The sequence below is a fragment of the Ambystoma mexicanum genome, chromosome 3p (assembly GCF_040938575.1).
Source record: "Ambystoma mexicanum isolate Mex_15411 chromosome 3p, UKY_AmexF1_1, whole genome shotgun sequence".
Taxonomy (NCBI): Eukaryota; Metazoa; Chordata; class Amphibia; order Caudata; family Ambystomatidae; genus Ambystoma; species Ambystoma mexicanum.
In genome coordinates, this window is record NC_090925.1 from 279,087,565 (window position 1) to 279,102,279 (window position 14,715).

Sequence of the window (14,715 nt, forward strand, 5' to 3'; positions counted from 1 at the left end):
GAGGACAGTGTGGTGCTAGTGAGTATTCAAGATCATATGGATCATTGATCACACGGTCAAGAACGTGTACAGTATTCTATACATAGCGCGTACCTGTACAGCCTCTATGTACATCCAGTTGTGCTTCTCTCTGCTCGTTGTTTGCACGGTGCCCATGGAAACGAGGGACCGTGTTCAAACAGCCTAGTATTTGGCGGGCTAGATTCTGGGGGTAGAGATCAACAACAGACTAACCCGATGTTCGAGAAATGTGGCGGCCATCTTTAGCTATGTAAAAGGACCCTGTTAGTAAAGGTGGTTTACGTGTGTGAAATTCTGCAAGTCATCTTCTGACAACATAATCAAAATTCTATTAAGAGTAGCATAAGTTTGAACAATATGATGATAACAGCAGCGGTCGAAAAACAAAGTTATTTTACCAAACATTTTCTACACGTGGTGCTGCTTATGCGTATGGCACTTCTGTATCGTTCGAGTGTATCCAAACATCACAATATGTCCATTTACCAAGGGGTCTCAGCCATTGAAGAACAGTCTTCACGCCACGGTACATATTATACATATTTTAATGCATGTACATTCGCCACTTGTAATATTGAACAAGTAAACAGTGTGCATAACCAAGAATGTGAGGACATCTGGTACCATGTATCAGATTGTCCAGCAAATTAGATAAAGGGATGTAAATGGACATATTGTGATGTTTGGATACACTCGAACGATACAGCAGTGCCATACGCATAAGTAGCACCACGTGTAGAAAATGTTTGGTAAAATAACTTTGTTTTTCGACCGCTGCTGTTATCATATTGTTCAAACTTATGCTACTCTTTTGATTATGTTGTCAGAAGATGACTTGCAGAATTTTACACACGTAAACCACCTTTACTAACAGGGTCCTTTTACATCGCTAAAGATGGCCACCACATTTCTCGAACATCGGGTTAGTCTGTTGATCTCTACCCCCAGAATCTAGCCCGCCAAATACTAGGCTGTTTGAACACGGTCCCTCGTTTCCATGGGCACCGTGCAAACAACGAGCAGAGAAGCACAACTGGATGTACATAGAGGCTGTACAGGTACGCGCTATGTATAGAATACTGTACACGTTCTTGACCGTGTGATCAATGATCCATATGATCTTGAATACTCACTAGCACCACACTGTCCTCCACAGAAAGCATTCGCACTTACGAGTTCCCAGATCTACTGCACCCGTTCTTCCTGCAAAGTTAGATGCAACACAGAGGAATCCTGCACGTCCGCCGTACACTGAACCCTGCGGCAACATACCCGCGTGCTCTACCGCACAAATTATAGCAGGTATATGGTCATTTCCTCACTAACGAACGCATTATTGTACTTGTGAATAGATATTTAGTCACACACAGTGACCCGTACATTAACATTGCTATCCACAGAGATTACCGGAAGTATTGAAGTACCTTTCTGTACCAAGAACACCTAAATCGAGGTCTTGGCACTGCAAGCATGTCCACTTGGACTTATTTTTCGCCATAGATGGCTTTTCTGCTACAACATTAAACCTCAATAGGTTAGTACTTTTTTTATGTAAAATATCCTCTTTGTGAAAAAAACCCTTCTTTGGTGTGTAGTTTGTATTTACCATGCTTAACAGTAAACCTACACTGGTTGAATATGCCCTTAAAATCGAATATGTTTCATTTGTTGAATTGAATTTTAGAAGCCTTCATTATAGCTTCCATTTTTAGATTTCTAATGATATTCTATTTGGTTGGATTCCCATTAGAAGTGCACGGGATTATACTAGACAGTGTTTTGAATTTTATAAAAAACATGGCCAGATAGTTACTCTGGTCAAACTAAATTGAATGTTTGCATTGTTTAGCACACTACATGTAGATACTTAATTTGAATGAAGTAATGCTGCTTGTTGTATATTTGGTTGACGAACTTACAAGTATACCTTCTGTTGATTTTTTTTTCCCTAAATGCATTTTGACTAGACAGTAGATCCACAGAGGCTTCTGAAGAAGAGGTATCCCCTCGAAACGCGTCAAGCCATTGAGAGTGGAATTTCCATCAACTTTTGATTATGTTGACATTATAATGTTATGCAATTTCTCCTGTCTTCACTACATTTTTATGTATAAATAAATAGGTGCTCACTTCATCCCTGTACACCTAAAATACAGAAACCATTGTTCCTCTGTTTGATGTTATACATTTTGTCGAATCAATTCTCTAAAGAGTGCTTAAAAACGAATATTGCTAACTATATCCTTAAGAATCTACGCCCTTGTTGCGTAGTCCAAGAGTGTGCAGGGGACGGGAGGACTCGAACTTTGGGTCCTCTTCCCTTGCTCTTGTCTTCATACTTGGCCCTATTTCAATTGCAAACTCAGTGGCATTATGAGCATGCATTGGGGTCGTGTATATTGTTTCTCTAAGTCCTTTTACTCTTTCTGCATGTGACAAATGTAATGTTGTAGTGTGAGGTTCTCGGAGGAAGTGTATGTATCTTGCATGGAAGTTGCGTTGTTTTCCCATCTGTTTTTTTAAAGTCATAATGTTCAGCGTGCAGTCCATACCAGTAGTTTGGCTGAGAGGATGTGAATAACTAAATCCATGTGTTAAGGGAGGTTATTAAACCAAGACCACACCAGAATGTTAAACAAAGAAGCAACTTTGGAGATATTGAAAATTCTCTCGCCTTACGGGCCTAGATGACATCGATCAAATGATATATCTTGCTAAGGTTCACTTGTGCAGACCTATTGGGAATGAAGTTCCAAGGAAATTACGCTGGTAACCTGCAAGGGGATTTAGTAACCATGTCAACTCCCATGGCGAGCATTGGCATTTTGATTGGGGGATGGATGTGATTAACTAATACTCCCCTGGAATTTACATTTTCGTATTGCATACCAAACGACGTGTAGTTTACGTTTGCATGACCAAAAAGTGCATTTGCGTAATGACATTAATGCATGAAATATAACGTGATGCCAAAATAAACAAGATGCCGCCAATCACGCCAGTAATTACGAAATCGTAGGATCATGAGAATCCTGTCGTAAGATAAGGACACCAAGAATCGTTTTACTGCCTAGGAGGTTTAGCAGTGTCATATTTACAGATTATGCTTTTAGGTCCAATAATTGAGTAAATCGGTTTTTATGCAGACAACAAGGAACAAAAGTATTGAGGAAGCAACTTTAAAGAACTTGCTCCTACTTTTTTAAAGCTACATTTTCTCATAGGGATATCATTCATCATGTTGCCATTTATAGGTTTATTTACTTTGGGATTGGAATGAATACATGTTTTACTGTAAGAAGTGGATCTACTTTTGGAGCAATCCATGGTCCATCTACCCCACTTTAGTAAAGCAATCTGTCTAAGGGGTAAAAAGAAAAATCAACAGTTGGAAGTGACCAATAATTAATTACTTTAAAACCGGAATGAAGGAATCTCATGTTTTGTAGAATATTCCACTAAATAATTCTAGGTCTAGCAGTGTAGAGAATTACGACATGTAACCTTTGCATTATCAGTCAACATTATATTCAAGGGGCAAGCCATCAACTAAGTTATGGACTGAGGAAGATCTGGTGCTATACGAAAATCAACCTGAACTTAGGACTATATTCATTTGTTTCATACCTGATGTGGTTGTCAGTGGAATACTAAAAACGCATGATTGGGTAGTCCGAACGTGACACTCTCTCTACCATAGCTTGCTAGGCATATTACTTTTACTCAACACCATAGTGCTTTTTGCCAGGATGGATCCAAACCAACTGTCCTAACGACTTCAGTGTAAGCAATCGCACCAGGACCAACACACACCGGCCCAACTTCCTAACTCACCACACTTGCTCTCATCCCCAACTGCATTTCCAGACTTATCAGACTCGGATCACGCACTCTAACCATGATCACTAACGCCATTCCGGCACACGCAACCCTCAAACTTCAGACTATGAATGCGCACCAAAGGTGGACTGAACCATCTTCCTCTCAAAAGTTACTCCACCATCCCCAGTACCTTGTCTCCCAACATAAAGACCAAACTCAACCCTGCTGAAACCCAGAAGTCCACATCCAAAACGTCCAAACGGTCATGTCTAAACAAAAATAACACCACTCCACTATATAAATGCGCCCTGCTCAATGTCTGCTCTCTCGCCGCCCATGCTCTTGAAGTCAATGACCTCATCACAAGCCAGGATTTGGATATACTAGCCATCAATGAAACATGGTTACATGATGCAGCTGGCCCAACCGTCTCATTAGCCCTACCCCTAGGTTGCTCTATCCTCAGACAGGATAGACTATCTAAGATAGGAGGGGGGGTAGCCTTGATCTTCAAAGACGCGCTACCTTCTAGGCCCATACCCCACCTATGCGAGGGCAATGCAGTTCGGCCAAATTATATAATCTCCCAAAAACACCATACATATACATGTCTCACACCAATAGACCTTAGATCTCACACCAATAGGCCAACGAGACAATGCCACACTAACCTACTTAGGGTCCCTCGCATCAAGCGAGCTAAAGCAGGTGGAATAAGCTTCCCCTACATCGCACCTAAACTATGGAACGCACTACCTAGCACGCTCAGAGCAGAAACCTCTCTCACCACCTTCCGAAAAAAACTGAAAACCACTTTGTTCAACTAATTCCCCCATCATGTGTATGCTCACCCTCTCCTCTCTCTCCTCCTCACCCACAGCTACACACCTATAACTACTACTTTTCTCTTGCATCCAAGTTATGACCTCTATGTATGTATAACAAGTCATGTTCATATCCGCAAACCTTTCTATTGCAACTAAGTTATGACTTCTCGGTATGTACAAGAAGTCATGTTCATATCTGTAACCAGCGCCACGATGCCCTATGGGCTGCCTGTGCGCTTAACAAATACGAATAAATAAATAAATAAATAAATAAATAAATCTACCGGCCTCCGGGTCTCCCTGCAGACTTTCAAGGTCACATCACCCACTTAATCAGTAATGACATTAAAATAACACTAAAACATTACTCTCAGGCAACCTCACCCTAGGACTCCATGATCCTAATCATAAAGCTGCTACAGCACTCCAAGGACCTTGCAGATCTCAGTTTCTCCCAGAAAAATATGACCCCCCCCCCACCCACTCCAAAGGACGCACCCTTGCTGGGTTTGACCACAACTGACTCCTCCATCACGTCCAATTCAGACTACCCATGGACTGACCACTCAAGCACCAAAACCACCACACAAGCACCTGCTACTCAAGCAACAAGTTCAAAAAAGCTAACCGCAGACAACCTTCGTCCATATCTTGACATCCCATGCTTGGCACCTCCTTTCTCACAAGACCCAAACATCCTAGCGGATATATCAAGGACACCATTACTCACGCAGTCAACACCATTGCCCCAATAGAAGAAAAGAAGGAAATGGTCCTTCCATTCAAACTCGTGGTTCATGGAAGAGCTCCAAACCTTACGTAATAATAAAAGCCAGGCGCAAAAAAACTGGTAGGCTAATCCCTCTGTCGCCACTAAAAGCTTCAAACTATTGCCAGAAAATACAAAGACGCCATTTTCACTACCAAATCTGATGTGTATAATCGCTGGATATTTGATGCCAACTCCCAATCCAAAGATATCTTTAATGAATCTACTGACCCTCCTATCTGCACAGATGAGATCATTAAAGACGAAGCATGGTGCTCTAGCATACGAGCTGCCATGCTAAAAAAAAATAAACCTACTACAAAACAAAATACGAGAACATTACAAACCCTTAATGAACCAGAGCCAGCCAATACAGACCCTGTCAAGCAGCAAAACCACCAACTTCACTAAATTTGCATTTAAAGACATCACAGAAAGAGAAATCTTCGCAATGCAAGGGTGATATATGCCCTCCCAAGATCATCAAAGAGGGTGCAGTGCCTCTTGCCTCACTCATTACTGCTTTCATCAACACATCATTTAAATCGGGCATTGTCCCAGACAGCCTTAAGGAGGCTGTGCATCCCCTCTTAAAAAAATAAAATAAAAAAAAAGCCTACACTAGATCATCCCAACCTAACAAATACTGGCCAATAACTAGTGTCCCGTTTCTGCTCAAAATACTAGACAAGGCCGCTCATAGCCAGATTCAACATTATTTAGAAACCAATTCAATACAGGGGGAAAAAACAGTCCGGATTCCGCATGGGGCACGGAACTGAAGCCGCCCTCTTAGATCTAAAAAAAATCAAAACGCAGATCTTAAAGGCAAGCCTGTCCTACTCCTCTTATTAGACCTCTCGACGGTGTTCGATCTTGTTGACCACTAAAAACCACACACCTCACGCATGATGCACACTTCTGACCAAGCAGCTTCCTGGATCACCGCCTTCCTCGAAAGCAGAGCAATGAACATAGCAAATGCAGCCCCCATCATCATTCACTGTGGCGTCCCACAGGGATCTTGTACTGTCCCTACACTTAACAATCTCTTCACTAAGCCACTATTTGATAAATTGGATGCACTGGGGATCACATACACTAACTATGCTGACGATACCCAAAATGCTCCTTCCTCTATTTGGCTCATACCACAACCCTATGGCAAGGCTACTCCACTATTCAAGCATGGATGGCCTCAAATGGCCTATGCCTCAATGGGGCAAGACTGAGATTCTTATCGTTGGCCAAAAATCCACACTAGCTAAGCTAGACTCTCTATTTCAACATCGACAACTGCATCATCCTAGCCTTTCCTCTGTGAAAACACTAGGTGTCCATGTTGATGCTTCACTCTCTATGAATAAGCAAGTCAGCGCTATTGTCTCTGCCCACAGCACCAAACTCATCAACGCAATGAAACCGTTCCTAACTAAGGACGACTGTATATCAATAGCTAGAGCCACCATAGGGGCCACGCTCGATTATTGTAATGCACTATTAGCTGGCCCCTCCTCTAAACATAAATGGACTCCATCACCCACAACACTCACCCAGAGCAGCTTTAAGCATACCAAAAAGAGACCACATTTCACAAGCAAAAATCTGTTCACTGGCTCCCAGTGAAAGACTATCACATTCAAAATTCTCACAACTGCACACAAATGCATAAACCTTACAGCACCATCCTACCTCTCAGATACACGATCTAGATCCACCTCATCCAGGCCCACCAGAACTTGCTACTCCAACTCACCATCCCTCGCATTAACAGAGCCAAAGCAGGAGGGATAGGCTTCCCATATTTAGCCCCGAAGCTCTGGAATGTGCTCCCCACTGCCCTCAGAGCTGAAACTTCCCTCCCTGCCTTTCGAAAAAACCTCAAAACTGCTCTTTTAACTAACCACTTCTTCTACCGCCCCTTTTGCCTCTTCCTCCTCTACACACTCTCAGAAGTACAAAAGGTTCTAGCACAAAATGTATTACTGTCTGCTGTAACAAGCGACACCATGCTTTTGGGCTTCGGCGCACTCTACAAATGTGACTAAATGCCGAATTTCAATATTGTTAGGAATTTCAATATTTTGTTGTCATCAATTCAGGCTGTTAAGCAATTTTTGGTTACATGCAAATGAATTGAAATGTAACTACACCCTCTTCTTGATGGATCTTTGTTATTCCCATTATGGAATAGTTAATTGGAGCTAGGAGCAATGTTTTCCCTGCTCCTACCATAGCAACTGGGGTAATTGACAGTTATTTTCCAGCGGTGTGTGGCATTGCCGTTTTCTGTGGGTAGTGTAGAAGCTGCGATCGTTACGAAATGTTCACGGCTCTATTTTTCCAGTGGCCCAGGTTGTGAACATGGTAATGGAACTTTTCGCAAATTGGCTGGTAAACTTATTTGAGTGACCGTCCCATAGTGAGTTTGATCAGTATCTATGTAGCATGTGTATTGAGCATCTTATTTGAAACACTTGGCCTCAATTGCTCATATCAACCTTGCAGGTAGTGGCGGTACCCATACTAGAAGAAATATATTTCTTGTGTAGAAACATTTATGTGAATATCTCCTGCCAATCTTTTGGGAAACGCCCGTAAATGTCTCAATCTAGTAGTACATTATCGGCTTCAATTATAGTACCAACTTGTAACCTGGGATGCACCACATCAATGGAGCTGAATATAGACTTCTAGACTGACGGCGGGTCATTACCCCACAATAAGTTATGACCTTGTCCCACCCCTGCACCCCATCCCCTGAGGGCTTTAAGTCAGTAAGAACATAATTTTGGAAGAAATGCATGTTTTGAGCTTTTTGTTGAACTAAATGTTCAACAACTAGGAAGTAAATTGACGGAGTTAGAATTTATTTTTTAATTGAAATAACCACCTTGTCTTCATACTTGCCAGTATTTCAATTGCAAACCGTATTGGGGGTGGTGTACTCCTACATTTGAGCTGTCTACATGTGCCAAATCTCTGAAGAAGTGTCTCTTATCTTGCATGGAAATTGCATTATTTCCCTGTCTCCTTTTTAGGCCATAATGGTCAGCATGCAGTCCATACCAGTAGTTTATGATTGGCTGAGAGGATGTGAATAACTAAATCCATGTGCTAATAGGTTATTAAAACAAGACCACTCCCGAATGTTAATGCTATAGATTTGGAAACTTCCCTCACCTTACAGGCCTACATGACATCGATCAAATGATCTCTTACTAAGGTTAACTTGTACAGTCCGGGGAATGTTCCAAGGAAAATAACAGTTCACCAACAATTAAATTTAGTAACTGTGCCAACTCCCATGGTAAACCTTGGCATTTTGATTGGATAATATTTCCCTATTTTGGATGTGCATAACTAATACTCCCCTGGAATTGAAATGTTCATATTTCCTACCAAACATGTAGTTTACGTTTGCATGACAAAGTTCATGTGTGTAATGACATTACGGATACATGAAATATAACGTGATGCCAAAATAAGCAAGATGCCGCCAAACACGCCAGTAATTACGAAATAAGAGGATCATGAGAATCCTTGTGGGTAAGGAAACCAACCATCCTTTTATTGCCTAGGTTTAGGCTATGGCTCCAACCTATAGTGTTGCATCATAGGGTAGTTTGTTGAACTTTTCTCTCATATGTTCCATAGTTCTCTCCCAACAAGCCGCCAACAAAAGAGGACACGCTGTACTGTGCTCATTGAGTATTCCCCCCCCCCCCCCCCCCCGCAGGTTTATCAAGGTCATAGTTGCACAGATCCTGCTTGTAGACCCAGGAATCGAGATCTTAATGTTTGTATGCAGACAACACAATAAGAATTAAAAGGACCAACGTAAAGAATAAGGAAGCTTTATTTTTTTTTTTTTTTTTAAAGAGCTACAGTTTCTCAGGGACATCACATTCATGTTACCAATGGGTTTATTTACTTTGGGATTGGAATTAATACATATTTTAACTGCAAGAATCTACTTTTTGAGCAATTGGCCATGGTCCCCTACCCCACTTTAGTAGAGCTATCTTGGTATAGAAAAAAGAAAATCGACAGTTGTAAGTGTTGGACATTAAGACCAATAATTCATTCATTTTAAAACCGCAATGAAAGAATCTCATGTTTAGTAGAATACTCCACTAAATGGAAGATGGCTGCAACATATGATTTAGTACTAGGTATAGAAGTGGAGAGAATTACCAAATGCAAACTTTGCATGAACAAAGTCAATTATTTAAACCTTTTTGACCTATTCAAAGTCGTCAACTAGTTCTATGGACTGAGGAAGAACTGGTGCTATGACATTGGTCAATAGCGGTCGACCTCTATCAACCTGTTAACTTGAGACTATATTTGGAAATGACTGGTTGCATACCTGATATGATGTAATAGAATGTCAGTGGAATCCTAAACACACGATTGGTGATTGGGTAGTGTGAACGTGACATGCATGCCACCTTCATGAATTTATTTTGTTGTGGTCGTCAATTGAGGTTGTTTTAAGCAATGGGCTTTTTGATTTGGTTACATGCAAATTAATTAAAATAATGTTCCTTGTAGTTAAACCCATTAAGTTTATAAGAATAGTTGATTAGAGCTAGGAGCAATATTCGCTGCTCCTAAAATAGCGACTGGGGTAATTGGCGTAGTTATTTTCTGTTGGTTTATGTAGCATTGCCGTTTTCTGGGGTTAGTGTAGAAGCTATGGTGGTTATGAAATGGTCACGGCTATGTTTTTCAAGTGGCCCAGGTTGTGAACGCAGTAATGGAACTTTCAGCAAATTGGCTGATGTGACCTCTGGTCATTTGATCAGTATATCTGTAGCATGTTTGTGAATTAAACACTTGGCCTCAAATGTGTATACAAATTGCTCATATCAACCTTTCAGGTAGTGGCAGTACCCATGCTATAAGAAACATATTTTTTGTGCAGAAACATGATCTCCTGCCATCTTTTGAATATTTGTAGTAAATTATCGGCTTCAATTATAGTACCAACTTTCCAGCATCCAACTCTGAAGAACATGGGGATGCACCATGCGCTCAGTTATGCTTCCACACCACAACACTGCTTGATCTAGATCCTGCCATCTACACCTCTGCCACATTCTCACAGCAATTGTCTATCGTCCTCTCCCGCATAGACTATGCCAATTTCCCTTTACCTAGTTACCTCTGCTAATCAACTCCAGGGACCAAAACACCTTAGCTAGGCTCCTACTTGCCCCAGAGAGCACATTGCACCTGCCCTCCTGGTGCTGTACTGGTTACCATTCGACCTTCACAGCCATGTGCATCACCCACCGTGCCCTCCACGACAGGCCCTGAATTCCTTCAACACAAATGTACCAGGAACCAACCCAATAGATCTGTGATTTCCTCATTGTCATTCCCCTCCCTTAAAATCCACTGGAATAAACACTCGCACTCAATTCCACTAAACCTTGCCTTCTGGAAGGACCTCCAGACCTGGCTCTTCCACCTGCAACCCTGACGAACCCTTGCCTAACTAAACTTTACCCTCATGACTACTGGGCAATGGCAGAAGTGGTGCTCCTTGGGTTTTCGTTCTCAGGTGCAAGGTAGAGAAACCCCAGACCATAGTTCTGCGTCACATCGAAAGCAAGGAACTAGCTGAGGCTCCAGGGTATGTATTGCACTAAAGTAGATGGATTTTAACCACAGGCACAGCCACCCACCCGCTACTACAACAGACCACTTCTCTGCGAGTCCCACAACCCGCAATTGGTCTAGCTGAACAGGAGTCTCCTGCACTCACTCCCAACTACCTCACCGTCAACATACCTACATGGGTAGCTAACTGGCCATCCCCACCCAACTTTGTATTGGCTAAAATGCACACCTGCAGTTTATACTTCTGATTTTCTCATACCTTGTACTTCGGTCCCCAAGAGGCCACACCAATGGGATAAAGCCCCTATACAAATGATACATTGCACAACTCCAGTTGGCAGTTTTCAAGCTGCCACATTTCCTGCTTTCTTGTTTGTACATGGAATTTGAGGTCTTGGAATTATGTCTTTAAATCCTGTTGCTTTTTCTCTAGCGGTTCTCCTGCAATGTTATGAATCCCTGTTCATTGCTTTGCTGCTACAATCCAGACTTGTTTCCTCCCTAGCACTAAACAGTTGAACCTTGTGCAGACCCTTGGGACTAGGTGTCTGCCCTGGGCTCTCGTTGGAATGTGGGACACGGTGGCCTGTGGTTCTGATATGTGGAGGATGCAGGGAGCAAGCCTCACTCTAAACCTGACTGAAGTGGATGACCGCTAACCTGGCACCAATTTATTGGATGGTACAGAATGTGCAGGCCTTATAGAACATTAATTACCCAAGGGCATGCTCGAACAGCTCGGCTGGACGAAAATCGATACTTTATTATTTTCATATACTGTGGTCCAATCCCCCTTCCACTGACAACTCGGGCAATCCCTGCCCTTTTCTTGAAGAAACCATATTCTCCTGAGTGTGGTGGAATCCATGAAGTCCCTGTTACGGATGTGGTTAACAAAACCTTTGGATTTACATGGTCCCCTGCTCCCCCCAATATTGCATAATGAGCAATGTGAACCTGGGTGCTGCAACTCGCGTATGGGTCCCACCTTTAGTCATTGAGCTGCTATCACCAGTGCTGCAGCTGCCCTGGGAGCTGGTTTAATCACTGCAGCTTTGGGCATTACTCTGCACTTTTTGTTCCAGGCTGTAACCTCTTTCTAGTGAGTGGTTCACCTTATCCATGCTCTGCAAGTGCTGCCTTAGTGTTTCATTTCGGATTACTGATGCAAGATCAAAGCGATCCTTGTGACTTGCTCAATTCTCCTGTTCTTCCTCCATTAGGTGGCCGTTCCACAAGGACTGCTTTGCATCCTCCACTGAATGTGCAGCTTCCGCGTAGCCGATCGCCTACACCCAAGGCTGCCTCATCCATCACAGTGCCCACTCCCTCTGCCAGTCCTAGTGGGTGCTTGATCTCCTTCCTGCAGTCTTCACTGGTGCACTCCTTCATCCAAGACTTGGTTAAAGAGCTGTCAAATAGTGATGTTTTGCAGGAGACCTCCAGCTCTATGGTGCAGACCATCGACCTGACCATCGAAGAAGGTGCTGCTGGTGGCAAAGTTGTAAACACAGGTATGGCTGCTGCAGTAACGGTAGCAGCCCTTACAGCATTAGGTCGGGTTTGGAGAACGAGGGAGTTGGGGCGTTAGTACGTTTGAGCATTCTGACAGCGTTCAAGGTAACCTTTTTTTCAGATGGTGGGACACTGGCGACCACGTCTTGTTCCTTTCCAAGTTTGGTCACTGGATGCCACAATAGCGCACCACATTCTGGGTGCTTTGCCTGCTTGACTTGTGTATGGATTCTGTACTGTATTGCAAAGCTGAGTGTTTGGTGTGTATGTTGGTATTGTGCACGAAGTTCATGATCGCGGAGTTGAGGTGCAGCACGTTTGGCAAGCATGATCTGTTAGGCAACTCTTGAGCAAGGGATTTTGAGTGTTGGTTTTCCATGATAAAATAGCAGTATTTAAGACCAACATCTTTGACAAGGCTGCAGTAGTGCCTTGTCTTGTGGATATTAATTTGCTGAACCGGAGTTGGAAATTCACAACTTGCTCAAATTCACTCCTGTACGCTAAGGCTACTTTGCACTCCCCTCCTCCTTGCTTTGCCCCCCCCCCCCCCCCACCATGTCCATGTCGCCTTCATGCTGTGCAGTGTAGTCTTATTGGTCCACTGCGGGGAGGTGAGCTATGGCTGGCAGGGATGACAATGGATTACAGAATGCTAATTGAGAGCTTCTCACTGGACTTCTCTTTGCAGCGCCACCGCTGACTTGGAAAGAGGAGAGTGAAGCTGGTGCGGCCATGCCTAGTGCTTCAGGTGAGCTATTTGGGGGTTTGAGCAGCTATTAACTCTCCTCATTGGCGTGAGGAGGGAGAGGATTTGATGAGCAAGAACCGGTGAGTATGCATCAAGGTTGAGTTGACCAGACTTGACCCACAGGAATGATCACAACTTTGACTGTCCAGAACTGGGGTGAGTGGTTCTTGTCAAATCTAACAGTAGCAGACCTGGAAGGGTGCCTTACTATTGGTAAGTTCCATGGTCGTCTTGCAGGCTTCACATTATTTTTATATGATCAGACCACATAAAGATTGTCTATTTGAGGGGGGGGGGGGGTTGGCGCCATAACCTTCAATAGGTGGGGCAAAAGTTGTATGTGGGAATGTTCCTTGCAAAGGAACATGCCGGTTTAGAACGGATGGCATTCCACCCTCATCACTGGGACCACCACTCTGCTTACAGGTTTGTCGCCTGGAAGGATGGTGTGTTGGGGCTGGAATGCAACTTGGTTGTTGCCTTTGAGCCAGTTAAGCAAGACCATGATCTACTTGTACTGCCTTTGCAGAACTGGCTCCAACCCAGTTGCTCACACAACCAGGCCGACCTGTTACTCCCCAACTGCCGGTCTAGGTGCCTAGTAATTGTCGAGGAAGATGGAATATTTTTAATGTGTTGCAGGACTTTAACTTCTAGTGCCACTATTACAGGAAAGTGGGGCAATTCTGCACCTAGTTCCCCTTGCTTGAATACCTAATCTTGCAGGCTAGATGGGGATGGTCAATTCAATGCAGTAGTGACTGATCGCATAAGTGATGCTGGAAATTCTGTCCAAGGATAGATTGGCCAAATGAAGAAACATAAACCTTGCACAAAGGGTGCCCTAAACAAATTTTCTCCAGCGCCCACACGGTAGCTGTCAGACCTGTATTCTAATACCCATACTGCGCCTACATGGTGACCAGAGAGCCGTACGTGAACTGCACTCTTGATGTGAAGAGCAGCATGGTACTGATTGGCACAGTAATGGGCAACAATATGGTCTGGTGAGGTTAAAGATTGCAATTTAGCCTGGACAGCAGACAAACTAGGCATCTGATGGTGCCACCTCGATTTGTGCCACTGCTGTGACAAGGCCACCACTGCGACAGGAGAAGACTGTCCACCACAAAACCTAAGATAAAGGGATCAAGTACTGTATAGGATGCTCGGGTAAAATGTCATCACAATAGACTACTGGTATAGTTACTTCAAAGTAAGGAATCCCCCATGTCTCGGTGAATCAAAATGAAGGTTAGCATGACCCGGAACACTCGTTTGACCTCTTAGGGCCTTGTGTGTTTAATTTTACTGCACCGTTTGACCACTTCCTTACCTTCTGTTACCAATAGCATTCACCATTATACGTTCGACTCTCT

General features: G+C 43.2%; 1 protein-coding gene across 1 annotated transcript in view; it reads left to right on the plus strand.

The window, feature by feature from the left end:
• BIRC7 (baculoviral IAP repeat containing 7) overlaps positions 1 to 14,715 on the plus strand; it is a 62,622-nt gene that overhangs the window by 43,450 nt on the left and 4,457 nt on the right. The window contains exons 6-7 of the mRNA XM_069650785.1: positions 12,294 to 12,584; positions 13,277 to 13,336. Of these exons, the coding sequence (XP_069506886.1) occupies positions 12,294 to 12,584; positions 13,277 to 13,336 (351 nt within the window). The remainder of the gene's footprint in view (positions 1 to 12,293; positions 12,585 to 13,276; positions 13,337 to 14,715) is intronic.